Raw genomic sequence first — 26733 nt, 5'->3', positions numbered from 1 at the left:
CAGTTTCCTACATGTGCATATACTTATATAGGGAAATATTGGAATATATTTTTTTCTCAAACCACATGGCCAAGACCTTATATATTCGTTTATGCAGCATCATATGATGGACTTCTAAAAAGAGTGTGTAAATTATGCGTCTGGGGATAAAGCTATTTGACCTACTCTTTCTAAGCTACAACAATGAAATCTGGACCATATACAGTTTTGAAAAACAGATATCAATGTTTTCCTGGGATGATCTTGACTTTAACCTTTCGAACTCCTTTCTTATTTTTGAAATTTAGCAATGAAATTTGCCCAGTGTGTACAGTTTTGAAAATAAAATACCAATGTCGTCTATAGATTATTTTAACTGTGACCTTTTGACCCTCTTTTTATTTTTAAAGCTGCAGCAATAAATTTTGGACCCTGAGTAAAATCTTGAACGATATAATATCCATGTTGTCCTCGGATGACCTATGCTATGACATTTTGACCTACTTTCTTATTTTTAATGCAACAGCAATAAATTAACACCATGTGCACAGACTTTGAATACAAATATCAATGTTGTGCTTGACCTTGCCTATACCTTTTGACCTTCTCTCTCATGTTTAAAGCTACAGAAATTCAATGAAGACTATGGGTGCAGTTTTACAAACCATTGTCAATGTTGTCATTGGATGACCTTAACTTTGAACTTTGACCTACTTTCTTATTTTTGAATCTACAACAATGAAATCAAGACCATGTGTACAGTTTTGAAAATAAGCATCATTGTTGTGCTTGGTAGACCTTAACCACTTTAACATTTGACAATACTCAATCACAGTTAAATCCCTAGTTCATATCATTGCCATCAACACATAAACTCAAACATATTCATATTAAATAAAGGTTTAAATTTTCATTCATGTGAGATATTTAGGACTATCATGGTCCTCTTGTTGTATTGTTTGTTTACTAAGGTGTTTGCGGCTAACGTTTGCAATTTGGTTTGCAGTGTTTGTGTTGCGATATAAAAAGGGGTACAAAACACAACAGTTAGCTAACGCGAGCGACTGTTAGCATTTACTGAACCCAGAACGTGCTGAATTGGAGTTTGTGTAGCAAACTTAATCCATATTTAAATGGAATTGTTCTAAAATTGGATGCACACGATCATTATAAAGTTGACTAGTGACATACTTATGTTTTGTCAGTGACGACCTTTCCCTCTTGTTTTTGTATTGAAAACTTTAATCTGATAGCTGTAAAGTTTCGTGTGTGAACTACATCACAGCTGTACCGAACGATTTGTTTTGATATTTCGTACACACTGTTGCCGTGCAGTGTACTCGTTTAAATTATAATGGTAAAGTCTTATTTATATCTGGCTTGTGTTGGTAGAGAAATGTGTGGACACACCTTACAATATTAAACTATATAAAGAGACCATAACTCTGTAATAGACGATCTGTCCAGAAAATGCAGACGACATACACAACTAGTAGGGTTTTAGCTGAAGGGTTAGGGAACGGTGCTACATCCTGTCTTTTTAGCAGCACCCTTCTGCCCTTATTGAGAAAAATAATACGATGATAACAAATAACCAAATTCAAAAATAAATAAAATAATCAGCATCAGATTTCTTAAACAGAGTTTTATTGCAAACTTCAAGTTGACAAATAAAATATATTCGGCTAAAGTTGTGTAATAATGACGAAGGTATTCAAATGTATTCATTTGTTACATATTAAAACAAATAAGATTGTCAAAATCGTGTTATGAACATCAGCAACACAATCCGTTGCCTGGGGCCATAGGTTATGAACCGGGAATTATGAGACCGGATGAGACCGGATTTTACGAGGAGAGACCGGGAAATAGTATCGCCCACCATTCTGCCTTCGTAGAATAAAATTCTCAAGACTGTCAAAAATTGTTACTGTTCAAGATTATAAATACATATCCTCTTATTCAAAATAAAAAAATACACTTGTATAACAAACTTTAATTATGGGTGATAAACCTCTAACTACTTACTAAATAGGGCATTTTTGGAAAATATTAATTACTGGTAACAAGAGTTTAACCGTGAATTTGATAGCTGAACACGCACAAATATTAAACGATGGGCGAATGCTAAAATATTTACTGTGATCTACTATCGTCTTATAATGTTAAAATATCGTGTTTTATGCACCTTTATTTCAAACTAAACTCGATATTCTTCATAGGAACCATTGTTTTCGACATTTATTAATCCTTTTTGGTATATTAAAACATTTGAATGAATTGTGGTATATCGTATTTGGGAGTAAGAGTGCATCTTTACTAGCCTGATTTAATGTGCCTTTTTACTCCCTTAACACCCTGTCCCTTTTCTGAAGCACAATGTCCTCTTTAAATCCTAGCTAAAATCATACAACAAGACCAATATCTCCTGTGAATACATTCCGGAAATGAAATTTGAACGAAATCCCATTATTTTGAAGAAAATAAATGAATTAATATCAAAATCATGATGATGACCACGCGCTAAAAATAGTAGTCCCAACATTTGATTTAAAATAAAAAAATAGAAATAGGTCAGTTTGAAGGTGAGCAATTCAACAGTTAATAAAACTGCTTTAACCAAGGAAATAACAAAGCCAAAACTGTAGTGAAAGCAACATTGATATAAACACAATTATAAATAGATAGACTAGACTGAGTACCAATTAATTTGTATTACTAAATTCAAACTGAATCCCAGTAAAGTGTAGAATTGCATAAATAATACCATTCTTAAGACTAATGCACCAGTCAATTGTAACCACGGCCCCCAGATCCGGGGAATAGCGGGGATGTTGACTCTCGGTCCAGTCAAGCCTGGGTAAAATGTCCGCCTTGCGCGGACGAACTGATTTTAACATCCCCGCCAAAATGCCCCCGCACCTCAGGGACCCTAGGTAAGGCCCATTTCCCGCTATATTTGACGCAAAGACAAAACCACCGCATTCACCCGGCACTGCAAGGCCACTGGGAAGGTAAAAAACACGACTTATTTCCCCGGTATACTCCCGGACCTTGGAGGGGGGTAATTACAATTGACTGGTGCATTAAGTACTAATGTTTGACTTCTTAATTGAAATTCCACTCGAAATACTTGCAGCGTAGTTAAATTTGAATAATTCTGACATTGTAAACCGTCCATATGCATGTGATTTTGTTTTGGATTGAAAATGCCGAAGAGTTCCAGTTGGACTGACTTCGTTTTGTCGGTGATTATGTTATAATTTACTGTTCAATTAACCAATCTCGAACTCCATTCCGCACAGTGTAATGTAGTGCTTTCAGACACGACTCGGAATAAAATGATGGCACCAGATTGAGTGAAACATGTAAAATATATCACTATTATACCCCACGTTATACGTTCGGACTGTAATGTTATGCAATGCTTCGTCTTTGATCTATTTATGTTTCATGTTAAGTAATGTTTCGTTTTTGATCTATTTTATGTTTCATGTTAAGTAATGCTTCGTCTTTGATCTATATATGTTTCATGTTAATTAATGCTTCGTCTTTGATCTAATTATGTTTCATGTTAAGTAATGTTTCGTCTTTGATATATTTATGTTTCATTCGCAAGCAATAATTATAAGCTGCACTCACAGATTTACCGTTTTGACAACTTTTTTTATTTTTTGTCTTTGAAATAAGCCATTTTTGCGTAAATATTTTATAGCCAGTGCTATAAGACTGCTGACAAAAGATCAGATCACAGTTTGTATTTCCACGTTCAAAAATTAAACTATGGCTAAAAGCGTTACTTAAACTTTAAGACAAATGCATAAAACATCAATTTTTGATAATAAATATGAAAACCTGCGATCTGATCTTTTGTCAGTCTTATATCACTAGTTTCCATGCAATTTCGCGAAAATTGGCTCGTTCCAAGACAAAAAAATAAAAACAGTTGTCAAAACGTTCAATCTGTGAGAGTGCAGGTTTAACTGCAATTACGTCGTTGCGAATGTTATCAATTAAAGCGAATTGAACTGACTTTGACGCCAATCAAAGTCGTGGTTCCCAATGGACATGAGTTGGAAGTCGTTTTTGTAACGAAAACAACATACATAAATTTATGTGATAACCCAATATTTCAATAAAGCAACATTTGCTTTGTAATGGACAACGAACCGTTAAACATAATTACAATTTTCACTTAGTTCATTAATAAAACGCAACGGTTCCAAATACCAAAGCGTAACGACGTAATTATATTCGTCGAATTAATAACGGATAAATTGAAGAGGAACAGCGGAGCAATGAATGTTCCGGGTTTTATAAATGGCCGAATGGTAAATATTTTATACACGATGAATGGGTCTCAAAGGTATAGCCGTAACAAATAAAGCCTTATTTTATTGGAAGTAGTATAATAAAAAACTAATTTCGATTTATTCTGCACTTTAGCTAAAGAGCTACGATGGTCCTAGGATATCGTCATACAAAAGTTCATTTGGAACAGCCAAGATATAGTGGCATATAACTGCAGTCAGATAATATGATAATGGTTGCAGTGGTTAGCGCACTCGCTTCTCACCAAGGCGATCCGGGTTCGATTCCCGGCCTGGGCGCATGTGAGTTTGGTTAGTGGTCACAAAGCCGGATAAGTGGGTTTCCACCGGGTACTCCGGTTTCCCCCACAACACATGACTACACTCTCGCGCAACATCGTGCCAACGAGAGTGACTTAGTATAACCTATCATAGCTTTCTTCACAATCGTTGTAAAATAAAAATAAATAATGTTTAAACTAATCTGATAACGTTCGCGAATTGTTTCGTGTTAACCGCTCAATATTCTCGATAATTGTCTAGTAAGTATTTCGCAAATTTTTTCGCGAAACGTTTTCGGTAGGATAAATATCATTTGACTAAAATATGCTGGTAACTGCCATCTTTTACCTCTCCGTAGTCTAGAGGTAACACACTTGAGTGTCAATCCAGGAGTCGCATTTTCGATTCCTTGCCGTACCATTAAAAATATATACACTAATCGTCTTCTGGGTGTGACATTAAATGTGGGTACCATGTGAGAGTGCTATACACTTATGCACGTTAAAGAACCAGGGTAGCTATAATCATGGCTACATTCTGTCTGTGCAGTAAGCTCCAAAAACTTGATATAACTAACAATCTTATCGGAGCACTCGCAGCATGGGCCTAGCCCGAGTGCAAGTACGAATTAACTGACAAACACACATTACCTCAAAAACGGAATAAATGTTTGGATTTAAAGTTTGGTCAAAGCAGAAGTTTTTCGTTTTAATGTCACCCAGGGATGAAAACGAAATTTAAGGGTTAATTGATAAACAGGTAATTTAAAGGGACTGGACACCAGATTGTTCCAAAATCGGCAAATACAGTATTACCATCAAAAGAAGGCTAGAATTGTCAATACGAGCTAGGTCAGGCCTATAATACAATATTTCAAATGATTAAAATATTAATATGTTTTCGTTGTCTAAGCTGAGTTTGCCCGTGTAAAAATAGCGCATACCAGTTTCCAAGTTTAAAGTATGTATATTTAGCATATGAAAGTCACGTGATTAGTGTAGATGCATATACCGACGCTATTTTTGAACTGAATTAACGTGGTAGACAAACTCAGTCAACTTTTAAATCGGACCCCCCCCCCCCGCAAAAACCTCGAAATATGTATACATGTGTCATAAGCGATGTAATACAGCAGCAGGTAAAGTTCTATGCGTTGTACATACCGATCTTAATTTTATATAAGTTTTTGACAATTTTCTTTTTATCTTGCAATTGAATCACCTGGTGTCTAGTCCCTTAATTAATGCTTAATTAATACCATTTAGGTAATTTAAATACAATCGAGGTTGCTTTCATTCTAAACATCTGACATTTTTTTTATTCATACAGATTCGGTTGATACAGATAACGGTACAAAAAACGACTACGACGATGACGAGTTCTGGTCGAACTATATGCAACAACGGTCATTCAACAAATGGAACGCCCTTGAAAACGATACGGAGACTGCCGAACAGTTCTATGCGGACATGGACGATTCGCACACGGCCAAATTAGCATACGCGACAATGGCAGCAACACTGAGGACGGATGAGTTTAAGAAATATGGGCACCAGATTGAGGACCTTCTAATCTCCTGTGTCTATCAAGGAATGGCTTGCTCACCAAAGTATGTTTGTAAGAAAATGTGTATGTAGAATAAACCGGTTTTAAATAACTTCAGAAACAGCCCTGCTAAAGGGGTATAATGTATTGATGCAAAATTATTATTCTTAAATGTTATGCCAATTCAATTCAATTCAATTCAATTCAATTTTCAATAAGTTTAATTCATAAGACTTTAATCATCCAATCAAAAATGCATAAGATTTGTGTACAGATAAAACGGAACGCTTTGTTTTACTTCAAGGTGAAATATGTGGCAACGTAGCTAATAATTGAAAAAAACAACAAAACAAACAACAATACGAATATACATATAAAGTCGTATATGTCTTCATCTGCACACACATTTTCTGTTTTTCTCATAAAAGGTTGTAAGTAAAATATAATAATGCATTAAAATTATTTATTATTTTGTGAATTTATATTGTGTCCATTTAAATAACCTTAAAAAACTTAATTCGAATGGTAACCTGATTAAAAAAATGTTATCACGAAAGTTGACACAAACCTCTCTTTATCGTTGTAACATTAATGTGTCAAATAATTATTATATAGGTTAACAGCATTTCCTTAGTCCTTAAAAAGGCAAATTCTGGTTCTGGTTACCAGAACCTACCTACGAAATAGGCCCCGCCCCTCCGTTTGTAAAAAAATGCCTGCCAACTCTACCTGTTTTTGAAAATGATTTAACCCTTTTGAAAATGATTTAACCTTACCCAAACAACGAATATTTTTTAGCCGTAACAATAATCTTTATATAATTTATACAAATTTTGTATTACGCACAGTTTCTTTTTTCCGTTAGTATATATCAATGAATCGACCAAATATTAACAAATCTGCGTAAAAAAAATGTTTGTTTCCGGTTTCCGGGCTACCATTTTTTGGCCCGACCCAATCCATTTTAATCGCCTTGAGAAATATATTTAATCATTTGATTGATTTGTTTCTTTTAAAAGTTTAAAATGAAGTGTATTTGGCTTTAAACAATAGCTGTGTTGGTAATACTGCTTGTAAACGTGTTCTGAAAGGCCAAGTTGAAGCCTTCTATAAGTGCAAACCCCCTCCCCCAAACCCGTGTATGAACACATCAAGACCTCCATTATTTTTTAAATGATCGTTTCTTTTTTGTAAGTTTATACATAATAGGAGCCATTATGCAATTACCTCTTCAATACAGGATATAAGGATTGATTTAAATGCAGCCAAGTACAAATGTTTCTATAAGCCTAAAACGATTTGTACATTTGATAACATCATCAGTGCTACACTTGAATAAAGCGACACCAAAGAAACAAACATTGACAAGTGTAAACTCATATGGAATGCTCTGTATTTTTAGACATCAAATTACCCAACTATTAATTTGAACAAATTGTTTCGAAAATTTTGCTTGAGGAAACAAACGCATGGTTTTGCGGTCAGCTTCAACAATATGAAAGAGCTTCTGCATGTAGCTATTATTTCAAAATGCCTTCATAAAATGATACCGCAGATTGCCGTTTGGCTGTTTTAAGTAAATGATGTTTCAACACACATGTTGGAGCACTGTCATTCATGTTTTTTTTTCAAAGTGCGCCAGTTTTCGGATAGAACGAACCGACGAAACCGCCTCCGGAGGGGGTTTCGATAGTTTCATAGAACAGTTTTGGTTTGCGTAAAACAAACGATTAAACTGGTTTTCATTTTATTTGAAACTGCCAAACAAATGCACTGTTCGTGAAACCAATATAAAACCATAACTAGTTTATTTCCAACAAAACACAACATAGATCGTAACTTGTTTTCAGCAGACACGGAGCCAAATTCTAAACTCATATCTTTCATTAGCTTAAAATGTTGGTTATAATCTAAATACTTCAACAGTTTTCAAAATTAAAATTCATAACGAATATTGCATTTATCAAGCTAAAATAGGGATGAAAAAATAAGTAATATATATGCATATCTGGTGTTTGTTATACGCCTGAGAAAGAGATATTTGGCTTTAAAGTTGCACTCTCACAGATTCACCGTGTTGACAACTTTGTTATTTTTTTGTCTTTGGACGAATCAATTTATGCAACAATGCATGGAAACCAGTGATATTGTACTGCTGTCAAAAAATCAGATCGCAGATTTTCATATTTAGGTTAAAAAATGATGTTTTATGCATTTTTCTTAAACCGTAGGTAACGCTTTTAGCCATAAAACATTAATTTTCGAACGGAAGTATTAAAATCTTCGATCTGATCTTTTGTCAGCAATCTTTTATCATGGGTTTGCAGATATTTACGCAAGAATTGGCTCATTCCAAGAGAAAAATATTAAAATTGTCAAAACGGTAAATCTGTGAGAGTGCATCTTTAAGTAATTCATTAACCTATGATTTCAAATTTACATTTAACGGATATTTGATCCGAGTGACTGCTGTAAATATCTCTTAAATAATATATCAAGAATATTATGCTTGTTTTTGTTATTTTCCTCGCCATTTTTTTCTGCCGTTTTTGACATTTGAGCTTGACGTTAACTATAGAATCAATTTAATATGATTGCACCGTCTCGTTATCTGCAATTGAGAACATGAATTGCTGGCGTAAGGTATACCCATAAACAACAACAAATTTGACATCACCTCAAATTAACTAGCATGCTATATTTCTTTTTTTTCTATTCAGAAACTTCACCTATCTGCGGAATAACCTTTACGGCAACTGCTACACCTTCAATGCGTTCGATAACGGGCACGACTCATTGTCAACAAACTACGCCGGTCCGCTAATGGGTTAGTTTTGAATGTCATTTAATACATACTTGAAAACAAGTAATACATTCACGGCGTCGAGAAAAATAATTTGCATTGTTTCTATATTGGAGCAAATCATTAATGCTTCAAATGTTTATGACTTGAATAACAAGGACTTATTTTATGACGTGAAATATAAAAAATGTCATTGTTTGTAAATTAATGCAAATGCTTAATGCTTCAAACAGTTGCGAACTTTAATTGTCTGGTGATTTCCACGTTAATGGGACATGATAGGACCGTGATCATGATGTTTATTGACAATGACGTCAAACAGCTTTTGTTCAGAGGTTCAAGATCAAGTTCAATAAAACAATGGCCACTACATTAGCAAGCAAATTAGTTTGAATGAAACAAAATCATGTTAAGGGCCTATCACGGTGTAAAACGGGTGTGGAAGGTCAAAAATAAGATCGTTTCAAAAGTTCCATGTTCTATTTAGTTTTGAGGAACAATCTATTATAGAGAGAAAAACATAAATCCTTTGTGACATGTTTTGGGGTAATAAGACGTTGACACAGGTTTACGAAAGAAGATTTTAACAGATTTTGGAAATGTCTGTCGACCATATTACAATGTTTTATTGTTAAAATGCCCAAGAATACCAAACAACAATATCTTGTGAGTTCTTGATGATATCTTTTCAAATTTCTAGTTTTCAAATAAAACAATGACAAATAGTGAATTAAATTCATTTCCTGGTGACAAAAGTGCACATATCTTTCTTAAATTGCTACATTCACCACAAAGCATCAAGGCATGGGGATTGGGTAGTACTTACACCAAAACAGCCTCATTTTGTATACAAACATTTCCGGTTTACAACTTCCTTCGTATGTGCTTAACTGCTAATTACAGCTACACATGTCGCAACGGAAATATTTATCATGCTTGCTAAATAGTAAACTTTACATCTTAATAAAAAGAGATAACTTTACACATTTAATATTTTGGTTCTTCAAACGACATTTGAATACACAGCGCCACAATACAACAGCCATTGTACAGCTGTCGAAAAATCGTAACCAAAATCATGTTAAATCCACAACGATCACGGCCAAGCATTGCGAGACACAGCGCCACAAGACAACATCCATTGTACAGCTGTCGAAAAATCGTAACCAAGATCATGTTAAAGCCACATTGGTCAAGGCCAAACATTACAAAAACATCGCCACAAGGCAACAGTCATTGTGCACCTTTCAAACTTAAAAGTAACCAAGATCGTGTTGAGGCCACAACGATCACGGCCCAACATTGCGAGACACAGTGCCACAAGACAACAGCCATTGTACACCTTTCAAACTATAGTAACCATGATCATGTTAAAGCCACAACGATCACGGCCAAACATTGCGAGACACAGTGCCACAAGACAACAGCCATTGTACACCTTTCAAACTATAGTAACCATGATCATGGTAAAGCCACACATATCTCGGCCAAACATTGCGAGACACAGTGCCACAAGACAGCAGCCATTGTACATCTTTCAAACTATAGTAACCATGATCATGTTAAAGCCACAACGATCACGGCCAAACATTGCGAGACACAGTGCCACAAGACAACAGCCATTGTACATCTTTCAAACTATAGTAACCATGATCATGTTAAAGCCACAACGATCACGGCCAAACATTGCGAGACACAGTGCCACAAGACAACAGCCATTGTACACCTTTCAAACTATAGTAACCATGATCATGGTAAAGCCACACATATCTCGGCCAAACATTGCGAGACACAGTGCCACAAGACAGCAGCCATTGTACATCTTTCAAACTATAGTAACCATGATCATGTTAAAGCCACAACGATCACGGCCAAACATTGCGAGACACAGTGCCACAAAACAACAGCCATTGTACACCTTCCAAACTATAGTAACCATGATCATGTTAAAGCCACACATATCTCGGCCAAACATTGCGAGACACAGTGCCACAAAACAACAGCCATTGTACACCTTCCAAACTATAGTAACCATGATCATGTTAAAGCCACAACGATCACGGCCAAACATTGCGAGACACAGTGCCACAAAACAACAGCCATTGTACACCTTCCAAACTATAGTAACCATGATCATGTTAAAGCCACAACGATCACGGCCAAACATTGCGAGACACAGTGCCACAAAACAACAGCCATTGTACACCTTCCAAACTATAGTAACCATGATCATGTTAAAGCCACAACGATCACGGCCAAACATTGCGAGACACAGTGCCACAAAACAACAGCCATTGTACACCTTCCAAACTATAGTAACCATGATCATGTTAAAGCCACAACGATCACGGCCAAACATTGCGAGACACAGTGCCACAAAACAACAGCCATTGTACACCTTTTAAACTATAGTAACCATGATCATGTTAAAGCCACACATATCTCGGCCAAACATTGCGAGACACAGTGCCACAAAACAACAGCCATTGTACACCTTTCAAACTATAGTAACCATGATCATGTTAAAGCCACACATATCTCGGCCAAACATTGCGAGACACAGTGCCACAAAACAACAGCCATTGTACACCTTCCAAACTATAGTAACCATGATCATGTTAAAGCCACACATATCTCGGCCAAACATTGCGAGACACAGTGCCACAAAACAACAGCCATTGTACACCTTCCAAACTATAGTAACCATGATCATGTTAAAGCCACACATATCTCGGCCAAACATTGCGAGACACAGTGCCACAAGACAGCAGCCATTGTACACCTTCCAAACTATAGTAACCATGATCATGTTAAAGCCACACATATCTCGGCCAAACATTGCGAGACACAGTGCCACAAAACAACAGCCATTGTACACCTTCCAAACTATAGTAACCATGATCATGTTAAAGCCACACATATCTCGGCCAAACATTGCGAGACACAGTGCCACAAGACAACAGCCATTGTACACCTTTTAAACTATAGTAACCATGATCATGTTAAAGCCACACATATCTCGGCCAAACATTGCGAGACACAGTGCCACAAGACAACAGCCATTGTACACCTTTCAAACTATAGTAACCATGATCATGTTAAAGCCACAACGATCACGGCCAAACATTGCGAGACACAGTGCCACAAGACAACAGCCATTGTACACCTTTCAAACTATAGTAACCATGATCATGTTAAAGCCACACAGATCAAGGCTAAACATTGCGAGACACAGTGCCACAAGACAACAGCCATTGTACACCTTTCAAACTATAGTAACCATGATCATGTTAAAGCCACACAGATCAAGGCTAAACATTGCGAGACACAGTGCCACAAGACAACAGGCATTGTACACCTTTCAAACTATAGTAACCATGATCATGTTAAAGCCACACAGATCAAGGCCAAACATTGCGAGACACAGTGCCACAAGACAGCAGCCATTATAGACAGCTATTGTACGCCTATCGAAATATCGTAACCAAGATCATGTTAAAATCACACAGATCAAGGCTAAACATTGCGAGACACAGCGCGCCAAGAAGACAGCTATTGTACACCTATCGAAATATCGTAATCAAGATCATGTTAAAATCACACAGATCAAGGCTAAACATTGCGAGACACAGCGCGCCAAGAAGACAGCTATTGTACACCTATCGAATATCATAACCAAGTACCGGTTAAAGCCACAAAGCAATCCATTTAAAATTAGTAATAGCATATTCACGTAAAAACACGGCATACTATTATTTAAAAAATACGAATTTCTTCTGCTGATGTATCGGTATACATTTCGATGAAAAATGGCCGAGGGGTTAAAATTGTACAAAAAGTAGACATTCATTTTAAATCACTGTAAATCTGGTAAATAGTAAATGTGTTCCATACATAATAAATACCAGTTCCACATTACATTATTCATATATTTACGTTACCACTGATATATGGCTTCTTTATGATTCTGTTTCTAATATATGTTTCTATTAATATTTCAGGTCTAACACTGGACCTAAATATAGAACAAGATGAGTATATAGCAGCTCTGGCCCCTGATGCTGGTGTGAAAGTGGTCATTCACGAAAGAGGCACCTACCCCATTCCCGAGGATGAGGGACTGTCCTTATCACCGCACAGGAAGACGTCAATTTCTATGGAAAAGGTAAATGTCCTTTTAGCACTAATCCACAACTTATGCAAACATCCAATTCCGGTGGATGAGGAGTTATCCTTGCCGCCGAACTGGAATACGTCATTTTTTATGGAAAAGGTGTCGTGTTAACAGTAATCTACAAAAATGTAAACATTCGCCTTTCGGAGGAGGTGGAGATATTCATCCTTGCCACCGAACAGGAAGACGTCAATTTGTATGGTAAGGGTAAGTATCCTTTTAGCAGTAATCCACAACTTATGCAACATCCAATTCCGGTGGATGAGGAGTTATTCTTGCCGATCGAACATGGAGACGTCAATTTCTATGTTAAAGGTTAGTGTCCTGTTAGCACTAATCCACAACAAATACAAACATCCAATTACGGAAGATGATGAGTTATCTTTGCCGCCGAACAGGAAGACGTCAGTTTCTATGGAAATGGCATCTGTCCTGTTCGCACAAATCCACAACTTATGCAAACACCCAATTCCGGGGACATATCTTTGCCACCAAACAGGAAGACGTCAATTTCTATGGAAAAGGTAAATGTCTTGTAAGCAGTAATCCACTACAAATGCAAACATCAATTTCCGGAGGATGAAGAGTTATCCTTGCCGTCGAACAGGAATACGTCAATTTCTATGGAAAAGGTTATTGCAGTAGCCCAAAACTTCAAACATCTAATTCCAGAGAATGAGGACTTATCCTTGCTGTCGAACAGAAAGACGACAATATCTATGGTAAAGGTTAGTGTCCTGTCCGCACTTATCCATAACAAAAAATACAAACATCCAATTCCGGAGGATGAAGAGTTATCTTTGCCGCCGAACAGAAAGACGTCAGTTTTTATAGTAAAGGTAAGTGTCCTGTTCGCACAAATCCAAAACAGATGCAAACATCTAATTACGGAGGATGAGGAGTTATCCTTGCCGTCGAAAAGGAATACGTCAATTCTGATGAACAAGTCAAATGTCCTGTTGCATATAGTTATCCAGGAAAGGGGGACGTGGGGAAACGGGAAAGGGGAACGTTTCCCATTCCCGAAGATGAGGAGATACCCTTGCCGCCGAACAGGTTTACGTCAATGTGTATGGAAGAGGTAAGTATCCTATTAGCAGTAATCTATAACAGATGCAAACATCCATTACCGGAGGATGATGAGTTATCCTTGCCGTCGAAAAGGAAGACGTCAATTTAAATTAAAAAGGCAAATATCATGTTGCCTTTTGTTGTACATAGTAATCCAGGGAAGGGGCACGTTTCCAATTCTGGATGATTAGGGGTTGTCCCTGCCGCCACAGGAATACGTCATGTTTATGGAAGAGGTTAGCATCCTGTTAACTTTTGTTGGAAGTAGATCATGTTAGTTTAAACTTGTTTATTTTACGATGATTGTGAAACAAGTTAAAACAACATTTTATTAATCACTCTTGTTGGCACGATATTACGTGAGAGTGTGGTCGTGTGTTGTGCTTGAAACCGGAGTACCCGGAGGAAACCCATTTGTTAGGCTTGGATCACATAAGAGGTACCTAAACCATTCCGGAGGATTTGCATCTTCTTCTCCGATTTTTTTTCCGAATAGAAAGTTATAGTTTTACACGAGGTATACTCACACCGGGGACCGTAGAGTGTAGTCTATGTCATTTCAAACGAAAAGAAAAACATGTTTTTGTTTTTTTTGCTGACCTGTAAAGTGATATTGGCCGAGGATGCAATGCATCTATCCCATACCCTGTAATGACGATTTTGAAACTTTATCTCATCTTCTTCCAAAGGATCACGTCTGTCTTCTCGAGGATATAATAATAATGTCTTATCGGGGATTATATAAAGTTCGTGGACTAATGTATTTTCAAACACATCTTTTGAAAGAAAAACAATGTTTTTCAATAATACTATGTTGGTGTTATCTACCTACAACAAATATATAAAAATATTTACAAATAACAAATGTATACTACATGGAACACAGCACATAAACAACTGAACGGAGAACTTTGTACGACGAAATTACGTCAAGATCTAAACATCGTCAATATTTTTCAACATAATCACTGTTATACGTTATACATTTCCGATGTCGCTTTATCCAAGAGTCATAAATACAATTTATCTCTGTACCAGTCACTGTACACTTTTTAGCAAAGGAATTCAGGTACGGTCTTCCGTCTGTCTTCCATCACAATCTGTCACACCATTTCTACATTTGCTCTTTCTTCTATCGTACTTGAAGTGTTTTTTCGGCAACATATGAAAAACGTCTGTTTTCTCGGAGATTTTATAAATGACGTGTGTTACAAGACGTACCGGTTTAGTTATGTTTGTGAGTAGAAACATACTACTTGTTTCTTTCAAATCAAAAGCATTATTGGATGTGGTATGTGAAATCGATTGTACCTTGACTTTTAAGGCGAGCATTACCCGGCTTCCACCCCCTCACGCTGACTGTGGAACAGCGGGAGTCGGTGTCGAGAACTACTACACTAGGGACTTTGGTACGGCGTACGGGAAGGAGACGTGTTTTAAGTCATGCTTGCAAACGCAGTTCAACGATCTCTGTGGTTGCTCCTCCCCGTTTTTCTACGTTCCACCGGAGTTTTCTGTTTGCTCCATCAATGACAACAGTACAGGTACATGGAATTTAACAAAGATTTGCATTAGCAAACATGCATGTTAGTTACATACATATGCGTATATCCAACCAATGTCTGAATTTACGTAGCGATCAAATTGAGTAACTTTGAGGTATGAGAATTCTTCAGTTCATTTGTAGTTTACAAACATACGACGCTTTTGATAACTGCACTGTATATTGTTTAAGCCAATCACCAATATCTTACTATCTTATACTGCATTTTAAATTGCAGATGAGCGAATTGTTTGATCGAATACTGCATTTGTAATTGTAGAGGCACCAATTAATTTGATCTTGTACTTCATTTGTATTTACAGACTTCAATTGTAATTACAGGGGCACCAGTTCCTATGATCTTGTACTTCATTTGTAATTGAAGAGGCACCAGTTCCTATACTATTGTACTCCATTTGTAATTACAGGGGCACCAGTTCCTATGATCTTGTACTTCATTTGTAATTACAGAGGCACACGTTCCTATGATCTTGTAATTCATTTGCAATTACAGGGCACCAGCTCCTATGATCATGTATTTCATTTGTAATTACAGGGGCACCAGTTGCTATTATCATGTATTTCATTTGTAATTACAGAAGCACACGTTCCTATGATCTTGTACTCCATTTGTTATAACAGGGGAACCAGTTTCTATGATCGTGTACTTCATTTGTAATTACAGAGGCACCAGTTTCAATGATCGTGTTCTTCATTTGTTATTACAGGGGCACCAGCTCCTATGATCATGTATTTCATTTGTAATTACAGGGGCACCAGTTGCTATTATCATGTATTTCATTTGTAATTACAGAAGCACACGTTCCTATGATCTTGTACTCCATTTGTTATAACAGGGGAACCAGTTTCTATGATCGTGTACTTCATTTGTAATTACAGAGGCACCAGTTTCAATGATCGTGTTCTTCATTTGTTATTACAGGGGTACCAGTTTCTATTATCACGTATTTCATTTGTAATTACAGAGTCACACATTCCTATGATCTTGTACTTCATTTGTAATTACAGAAGCACACGTTCCTATAACCTTGTACTTCATTTGCTATTACAGGGGCACCAGTTTCTATAATCTTGTACTTCATTTGTAATTACAGGGGCACCAGTTACTATGATCTTGTACTTCATTTGTAATCACAAGAGTACCAGTTCCTATGATCTTGTACTTCATTTGTAATTACAGGGGCATCAGTTCCTATGATCTTGTACTTCATTTGTAATTACAGAGGCACCAGTTACTATGATCTTGTACTTCATTTGTAATTACAGAGGTACCAGTTCCTTTACTATTGTACTTCATTTGTAATTACAGAGGCACCAGTTTATATGATCTTATACTTCATTGTAAATACAGAGGAATCAGTTCCTATGATCTTGTACGTCATTTGTCATTACAGAGGCACAACTTTCTATGGTTTGCTTCATTTGTAATAACAGAAGCACAAGATCCTATGATCCTGTACTTCATTTGTATTTACAGAGACACAAGACCCTATGATCCTGTACTTCATTTGTAATAACAGAGGCACAAGATCCTATGATCTTGTACTTCATTTGTAATACAGAGGCACAAGATCCTATGATCCTGTACTTCCATTTGTAATTACCAGTTCCTATGATCATGTACGTCATTTGTAATTACAGAGGCACCAATTAATATGATCGTGTACTGTATTTGTATTTACAGGGGCATCAGTTCCTATGATCTTGTACTTCATTTGTAATTACAGAGGCACCAGTTACTATGATCTTGTACTTCATTTGTAATTACAGGGGCACCAGTTTCTATAACCTTGTACTTCATTTGTAATTACAGAGGCACCAGTTCCTATGATCTTGTACTTCATTTGTAATTACAGAGGCACCAGTTTCTATGATTTTGTACTTCATTTGATATTACAGGGGCACCAGTTTCTATAACCTTGTACTTCATTTGATATTACAGGGGCACCAGTTTCTATAACCTTGTACTTCATTTGATATTACAGGGGCACCAGTTTCTATAACCTTGTACTTCATTTGTAATTACAGGGGCACCAGTTTCTATGATTCTGTACTTCATTTGTAATTACAGAGGCACCAGTTCCTATGACCTTGTACTTCATTTGTAATTACTGGGGCGCCAGTTTCTATGATCTTGTACTTCATTTGTAATTACAGGGGCACCAGTTTCTATGACCTTGTACTTCATTTGATATTACAGGGGCACCAGTTTCTATAACCTTGTACTTCATTTGATATTACAGGGGCACCAGTTTCTATAACCTTGTACTTCATTTGATATTACAGGGGCACCAGTTTCTATAACCTTGTACTTCATTTGTAATTACAGGGGCACCAGTTTCTATAACCTTGTACTTCATTTGATATTACAGGGGCACCAGTTTCTATAACCTTGTACTTCATTTGATATTACAGGGGCACCAGTTTCTATAACCTTGTACTTCATTTGATATTACAGGGGCACCAGTTCCTATGATCTTGTACTTCATTTGTAATTACAGGGGCACCAGTTCCTATGATCTTGTACTTCATTTGATATTACAGGGGCACCAGTTTCTATAACCTTGTACTTCATTTGATATTACAGGGGCACCAGTTTCTATAACCTTGTACTTCATTTGATATTACAGGGGCACCAGTTTCTATAACCTTGTACTTCATTTGATATTACAGGGGCACCAGTTTCTATAACCTTGTACTTCATTTGATATTACAGGGGCACCAGTTTCTATAACCTTGTACTTCATTTGTAATTACAGGGGCAATGATTCGTGTGATCCCACGCTGATATGATATTGCAGCGACACAAATTACTGCGATATAACGCTGGATAGCAAATTTCTGAGGCACCAAATTTCATCTTCTTAATATTAAGCTTGTTATTTTAGAAGAGTGCTACTATAGCTACATGGATGCAATGATTTCGGACTGCAATGACAAATGCCCGTCCCCATGCAGGTAATGTAAAGGCGGTACCTAACAATTCTTGATAAACATACCTAGTTTTTTATATATAGTATGTATGCACTGTGCTGCTTGTGGAGTTTTGTGCAGTTCTTCCATGTTTCTTATATACTATCTTTGTTAAATATGATTACCACTCCCCTAAAGGATATGTATAAGCAGCAAATTTCAATTTGATCACCACTCCCATAAAAGGAATAATATGTATAAGCAGTATAGTTCAATGTGATCACCACTCCCCTAAAAGGAATAATATGTATAAGCAGTATAGTTCAATGTGATCACCACTCCCCTAAAAGGAATAATATGTATAAGCAGTATAATTCAATATGATCACCACTCCCTTAAAAGGAATAATATGTATTAGCAGTATAATTCAATATGATCACCACTCCCATAAAAGGAATAATATGTATAAGCAGTATAATTCAATATGATCACCACTCCCATAAAAGGAATAATATGTATAAGTAGTATAGTTCAATATGATCACCACTCCCATAAAAGGAATAATATGTATAAGTAGTATAGTTCAATATGATCACCACTCCCCTAAAAGGAATAATATGTATAAGTAGTATAATTCAATATGATCACCACTCCCATAAAAGGAATAATATGTATAAGCAGTATAGTTCAATATGATCACCACTCCCATAAAAGGAATAATATGTATAAGCAGTATAGTTCAATATGATCACCACTCCCCTAAAAGGAATAATATGTATAAGCAGTATAGTTCAATATGATCACCACTCCCCTAAAAGGAATAATATGTATAAGTAGTATAATTCAATATGATCACCACTCCCATAAAAGGAATAATATGTATAAGTAGTATAGTTCAATATGATCACCACTCCCCTAAAAGGAATAATATGTATAAGTAGTATAATTCAATATGATCACCACTCCCATAAAAGGAATAATATGTATAAGTAGTATAGTTCAATATGATCACCACTCCCATAAAAGGAATAATATGTATAAGTAGTATAGTTCAATATGATCACCACTCCCCTAAAAGGAATAATATGTATAAGTAGTATAGTTCAATATGATCACCACTCCCTTAAAAGGAATAATATGTATAAGCAGTATAGTTCAATATGATCACCACTCCCATAAAAGGAATAATATGTATAAGTAGTATAGTTCAATATGATCACCACTCCCCTAAAAGGAATAATATGTATAAGTAGTATAGTTCAATATGATCACCACTCCCTTAAAAGGAATAATATGTATAAGTAGTATAGTTCAATATGATCACCACTCCCATAAAGCTATAATATGTATAAGCAGTATAATTCAATGTGATCACCACTCCCATAAAGCTATAATATGTATAAGCAGTATAATTCAATATGATCACCACTCCCATAAAGCTATAATATGTATAAGCAGTATAATTCAATATGATCACCACTCCCCTAAAAGGAATAATATGTATAAGCAGTATAGTTCAATATGATCACCACTCCCTTAAAAGGAATAATATGTATAAGTAGTATAGTTCAATATGATCACCACTCCCTTAAAAGGAATAATATGTATAAGTAGTATAGTTCAATATGATCACCACTCCCTTAAAAGGAATAATATGTATAAGTAGTATAATTCAATATGATCACCACTCCCCTAAAAGGAATAATATGTATAAGTAGTATAGTTCAATTTGATCACCACTCCCTTAAAAGGAATAATATGTATAAGCAGTATAGTTCAATATGATCACCACTCCCCTAAAAGGAATAATATGTATAAGTAGTATAGTTCAATATGATCACCACTCCCATAAAAGGAATAATATGTATAAGTAGTATAGTTCAATATGATCACCACTCCCCTAAAAGGAATAATATGTATAAGCAGTATAGTTCAATATGATCACCACTCCCCTAAAAGGAATAATATGTATAAGCAGTATAGTTCAATATGATCACCACTCCCCTAAAAGGAATAATATGTATAAGCAGTATAGTTCAATATGATCACCACTCCCATAAAAGGAATAATATGTATAAGCAGTATAGTTCAATATGATCACCACTCCCCTAAAAGGAATAATATGTATAAGTAGTATAATTCAATATGATCACCACTCCCCTAAAAGGAATAATATGTATAAGCAGTATAGTTCAATATGATCACCACTCCCATAAAGCTATAATATGTATAAGCAGTATAGTTCAATATGATCACCACTCCCATAAAGCTATAATATGTATAAGCAGTATAGTTCAATATGATCACCACTCCCATAAAGCTATAATATGTATTAGCAGTATAATTCAATATGATCACCACTCCCATAAAAGGAATAATATGTATAAGCAGTATAGTTCAATGTGATCACCACTCCCCTAAAAGGAATAATATGTATAAGTAGTATAGTTCAATGTGATCACCACTCCCATAAAAGGAATAATATGTATAAGTAGTATAGTTCAATATGATCACCACTCCCCTAAAAGGAATAATATGTATAAGCAGTATAGTTCAATATGATCACCACTCCCCTAAAAGGAATAATATGTATAAGCAGTATTATTCAATATGATCACCACTCCCATAAAAGGAATAATATGTATAAGCAGTATAGTTCAATATGATCACCACTCCCCTAAAAGGAATAATATGTATAAGTAGTATAGTTCAATATGATCACCACTCCCATAAAAGGAATAATATGTATAAGCAGTATAGTTCAATATGATCACCACTCCCCTAAAAGGAATAATATGTATAAGTAGTATAATTCAATATGATCACCACTCCCCTAAAAGGAATAATATGTATAAGCAGTATAGTTCAATATGATCACCACTCCCATAAAAGGAATAATATGTATAAGCAGTATAATTCAATATGATCACCACTCCCATAAAGCTATAATATGTATAAGCAGTATAGTTCAATATGATCACCACTCCCCTAAAAGGAATAATATGTATAAGCAGTATTATTCAATATGATCACCACTCCCCTAAAAGGAATAATATGTATAAGCAGTATAGTTCAATATGATCACCACTCCCCTAAAAGATATGTATAAGCAGCAAATTTCAATTTGATCACCACTCCCATAAAAGGAATAATATGTATAAGCAGTATAGTTCAATGTGATCACCACTCCCATAAAAGGAATAATATGTATAAGTAGTATAGTTCAATATGATCACCACTCCCCTAAAAGGAATAATATGTATAAGCAGTATAGTTCAATATGATTACCACTCCCATAAAAGGAATAATATGTATAAGTAGTATAGTTCAATATGATCACCACTCCCCTAAAAGGAATAATATGTATAAGCAGTATAGTTCAATATGGTCACCACTCCCATAAAAGGAATAATATGTATAAGCAGTATAGTTCAATATGGTCACCACTCCCCTAAAAGGAATAATATGTATAAGCAGTATAGTTCAATATGATCACCACTCCCATAAAAGGAATAATATGTATAAGCAGTATAGTTCAATATGGTCACCACACCCATAAAGCTATAATATGTATTAGCAGTATAGTTCAATATGGTCACCACTCCCATAAAAGGAATGATATGTATAAGCAGCAAATTTCAATATGATCACCACTCCCATAAAGCTATAATATGTATTAGCAGTATAGTTCAATATGGTCACCACACCCATAAAGCTATAATATGTATTAGCAGTATAGTTCAATATGGTCACCACACCCATAAAGCTATAATATGTATTAGCAGTATAGTTCAATATGATTATAACATAAGCCCATGAAGGCTGCGATAAGTATTAGAAATGCAAATACCACTTTCAAGAAACTTTTGCCAATTTCTTTCAATTGAATTAAGTAGCGAATATATAATGCTTGTTAAAAGTAAAGATCGCGTAAAATTTGCAGTTCAAATATCCGTATACAAATTTGTCAGAAATTGAAAACATTCATTGCGTCACTGGTAATTGTTTGTAATTATTAGGGCCACTTTTCAAGTTTCTCATTAAAATATTTATTAATACCTTAAAGATCGCAATATAATCTGGAAAATAATATCATTTGGGTGCATCCAAGCCCTGATATTTGTCCATTAAGTTAAAACATGCCACTAAAATACACATTTCCAACAAGCAATCGGAACACCTTGGCCATTTCCCATCGAAAACAACCCCCTCGGATGTATGCCTATATATCAGTAGAAGTAGTTCGTAAAATTAAAAATAAAAGCATGATTTATTATAGTGTTATAATGTGTATTTTGTACATCTAAGTTCAAACTGATTGTCAGTGAAGTGTATGATTGCATAAATAAGCAAGATTCCCAAGAGTAAAGTCCTTGAGCTTACCTTACTACGCGATCTATTTGCAGCGTAGTTAAACGTTAAAAGTTCTGACATTGTTCATATACATCCGCGGTTGTTTTCGATGAAATTAGTTCGAGATGTTCCGTTTGTAAAAACAAGCTTATTTTAATGTTTGAATATATATATATATATATATATATATATATATATATATATATATATATATATATATATATATATATATATATATATATATATATATATATATATATATATATATATATATATATATACAAATGTTAAACACTATTATGACATAAACACAAGCCGTTCAAAATATGATCTAAAGAGCCCAAATGGTTAATACACATGACACGAAGCAGTCGCATAACCAATTACTTTGTGTAAGTACACACTAAGATTCTTCAATTTTAGTGGTCTACATTTGATTGTGTCAACGACCTACTAAAATCATTCATTTTCTATATCGATTGCTTCACCTGATTTTAATCAATTACAGCTGACTTCTGATTTACTTAAACAAACGTATTAGAAAACTTGAGAAATACAGCTCTGTCACTGGACAAAATAGAATGTTAACCACCAATTAATAAAGGTATTCGAATTATACTCATATTATAACCAATGACAATATTTGCCTTCAGTGACACGAAGTACACGCTGACGATGTCATTGTCGCAGTGGCCATCAGACAAATACGAGGTATATTGTATTGTCTTATTTCCCTTTCTTTTTGAAGGCACACTGTATAGGTTGATGCATATATTATTTTTGAATTTCAATGCATTACGATGGTTAACTCATGACATTTATGATCTGTGTACAGATTAAAAATTGCAGTTTTTATAAAGAAAATAATTTTGAATAATTGCTACGTGGCCACAAATCCCCGGTGAAAAAAGCGCCGAAATGTCGCTATTTGTACCTCAATCATATGCTTTTTTATGATCAAGTCAAATGAGTTAATAAAAATAAAAGTTTTTACATGAAAATTTATTGTGTGCCTTTAATTCTATCTAAACATAACTTTATATTTCGGACATATCTTTAAAAAGTAAAACGTTAAGTCATCAGGCAGAAATGTCTTACATTGTCTCTTTCAATGTCATGCATCTTTTTTGTTTTTCCAGCCTCATCTACTGTCCAAGATTTCCAAGTCCACAAGTTCCTTTATGGATGACGAGAGGAGGTCAAACAGGTACAAACGAGTAACATGTAGTAACATGTAGTTCAACCAATCGGAACTCATCGGCCATTTTCCATCAATTTAAAACATTGCAATTAATTATTATTTTAATCATTATTATTATTATTTGTAGAAGTAGTAATAGTATTTTTATTACCATTATTATTGTTATTATTTTATCATTATTATTATTATTATTATTATTATTATTATTATTATTATTATTATTATTATTATTATCATTATCATTATTATTATTATTATTATTATTATTATTATTATTAATAATTTTACAAACTAGTTCAGATTACTACCTGCATACATCCGAGGTTGTTTCCGATGGAAAGTGGCCGAGGTGATCCGAATGTTGTTCTAAATATAACTACATCAAGCAGAGTCAAAGAGAAATTATTGCGACGATTTTTGGGCTGTATATTAATGAAATTAGTACCTTTTTTAATGTTTTGTGTACGTTATTCTGAATGACCCTCGTTGTTTCATGAATAGTTGTTCTTTCCTTTTTCAATCATACGAACAGCAAGAACATGTTGGTGAAGGTTGACGTGTTCTACAAGGAATTGATGCTTGAGAATATCGAACAGAAGAAGGCGTATGAGGTAAAACATTAATTAAAAACATTTGTTTTTTCTCCGAGTCACATGAAATTGTATCAAAGCTGCACTTTCACAGATTGATTGTTTTGACAACTTTTTTTATTTCTTTGTTTTGGAGCCAATTATTGCGTTAATGTCCAGAAACCAGTGATATAAGACTACTGAAAATAGAGTAGGTCACAGTTGTCATATTTGCGTTTGGAAATCGATCTTTTATGGCTTAAAGCGTTACTTACTTTTATTGTGAGTTATCTTAAATGACTAAATTGAGGGCACTGATGCAAAAATGAGCTGATTCTGAGCCCCAAAATAAAATAAGTCAAAACTGTCAATTTGTGAGAGTGCAGCTTTAAAACAATTTAATTGTGTATTATTAGAAATAAGAATGACAACGTAATTGAAATGAGATTTAAGCCTCCTTTCGTGCAGCCATATGAATGTAATTTGAATAAAAATCATAGATCTCAAACCAGGCCCCAATATTACGAAAATACTTAAGTTATGTTAAAACATTTTAAATCCTTTTATTTCACAGTCCATGAATCTGATCTCGGACATCGGCGGTCAGCTAGGACTGTGGCTAGGCTTATCAGCGATTACAGTGGGTGAACTGATCGAGTTCTTCGCCTCGCTGTGTCGAGTTATCGCCCGGAAGTGTTGTAAGAAGAACAAGTCAGGACCCCCCAGCAAGGCCGAAGAGGCTGGGCTGCCTGATGTGGCGTAAACAGCAGTCGCAGCGCATGCGTGTGCGAATACATTGATATATGTTGCTACTGCACATGTATGTGAGAAGACAATGATACAATATATGTATCTATTGCGCATGCGTGTGAAAAGACAACTGTTCAATATAAGTATCTATTGCGCATGCATTTGAAAAGACAACTGTATAATATATGTATCTATTGCGCATGCGTGTGAAAAGACAACTGTTCAATATAAGTATCTATTGCGCATGCATTTGAAAAGACAACTGTATAATATATGTATCTATTGCGCATGCGTGCAAACATACACTCAACTCAAAACTCATCTTATTTACGAATTCAGGTTACAATGTATGCAACAACCTGCATAGGATATATAAAATGCATGTTAAATTATTGGTATTCGGGTACAGGAATTCGGAATAACTGATTAATAGTACGTAATATAATAACCATCCATACATGTACGTGTATAAGCTTAGCAGGGCCACTGTTGTTTTATCCCGTCTGTAAAATGGGGCTTACATTATTTTCTTAACAACTTTTCTAATTTGTCCGTTTCCAAATTCCAATATAATTAAAGATTTACATATTAACTCGATTAGAACGTTAAAAACAAAATGACATAGAATTACTGTAGCAAACCTATCCGTTTAATCGCGCATTTTTACAAGTTTTACTGAGTTACTATCCCTTCTTTATTAAGTAGGAAGTATCTACTTCGCATGGGCGAGCAAAGTCGTTACTATTTAAGGAATGAACGCAATTGGGTTGGTCAATGTGTGTGGAGTCCGAAGGACTCCACGCGTACTTTGACCAACCCAATTGCGTTCATATCCCCGATAATGACATCAACCCCGCAATTCATTCCTTATATTTACACCAATAGTTCATTATTTCATTCAGGAATTGTTAAAATAATACTTCATTTCATTTAAGAAAACCTTTTAGTAATCCGTTCTTACCCATTTTGTAAATAGAACGACCCGACTATAACCGGAAACATTTTTTCAAATGACGTCACAATAACGCGGGAAAAGATCAACCACTTGAAATCACTTTAAAACGTAAAATTGAAACACTTCTGGTATCAATATATTTAAAATATAATAAACTAACACTTTTAAAAATGTTGATCTATATTTTACGGGACCTGCAGACACAATACAACCAATAACAAGATCAATAGCTTTCATGTATATTGTTATGGAATGAATTACGAT

The 26733-nt window shown here is 35.1% G+C and overlaps 1 protein-coding gene across 1 annotated transcript in view; it reads left to right on the top strand.

The window, feature by feature from the left end:
- The window catches only part of LOC128206907 (amiloride-sensitive sodium channel subunit gamma-like), a 33491-nt gene extending 7241 nt beyond the window's left edge, over positions 1-26250 (top strand). The window contains exons 6-14 of the mRNA XM_052909645.1: positions 5901-6180; positions 8837-8943; positions 12921-13084; positions 15489-15708; positions 18617-18686; positions 23648-23705; positions 24134-24201; positions 24728-24806; positions 25339-26250. Coding sequence (XP_052765605.1) covers positions 5901-6180; positions 8837-8943; positions 12921-13084; positions 15489-15708; positions 18617-18686; positions 23648-23705; positions 24134-24201; positions 24728-24806; positions 25339-25527 — 1235 coding nt within the window. The 3' untranslated portion in view covers positions 25528-26250. The remainder of the gene's footprint in view (positions 1-5900; positions 6181-8836; positions 8944-12920; positions 13085-15488; positions 15709-18616; positions 18687-23647; positions 23706-24133; positions 24202-24727; positions 24807-25338) is intronic.
- The last annotated feature ends 483 nt before the right edge of the window (positions 26251-26733 follow it).

The sequence above is a fragment of the Mya arenaria genome, chromosome 10, assembly GCF_026914265.1.
Source record: "Mya arenaria isolate MELC-2E11 chromosome 10, ASM2691426v1".
Lineage (NCBI taxonomy): Eukaryota > Metazoa > Mollusca > Bivalvia > Myida > Myidae > Mya > Mya arenaria.
Note: the sequence above shows the minus strand (reverse complement) of the source record. Positions and strands in the feature narration are given on the sequence as shown.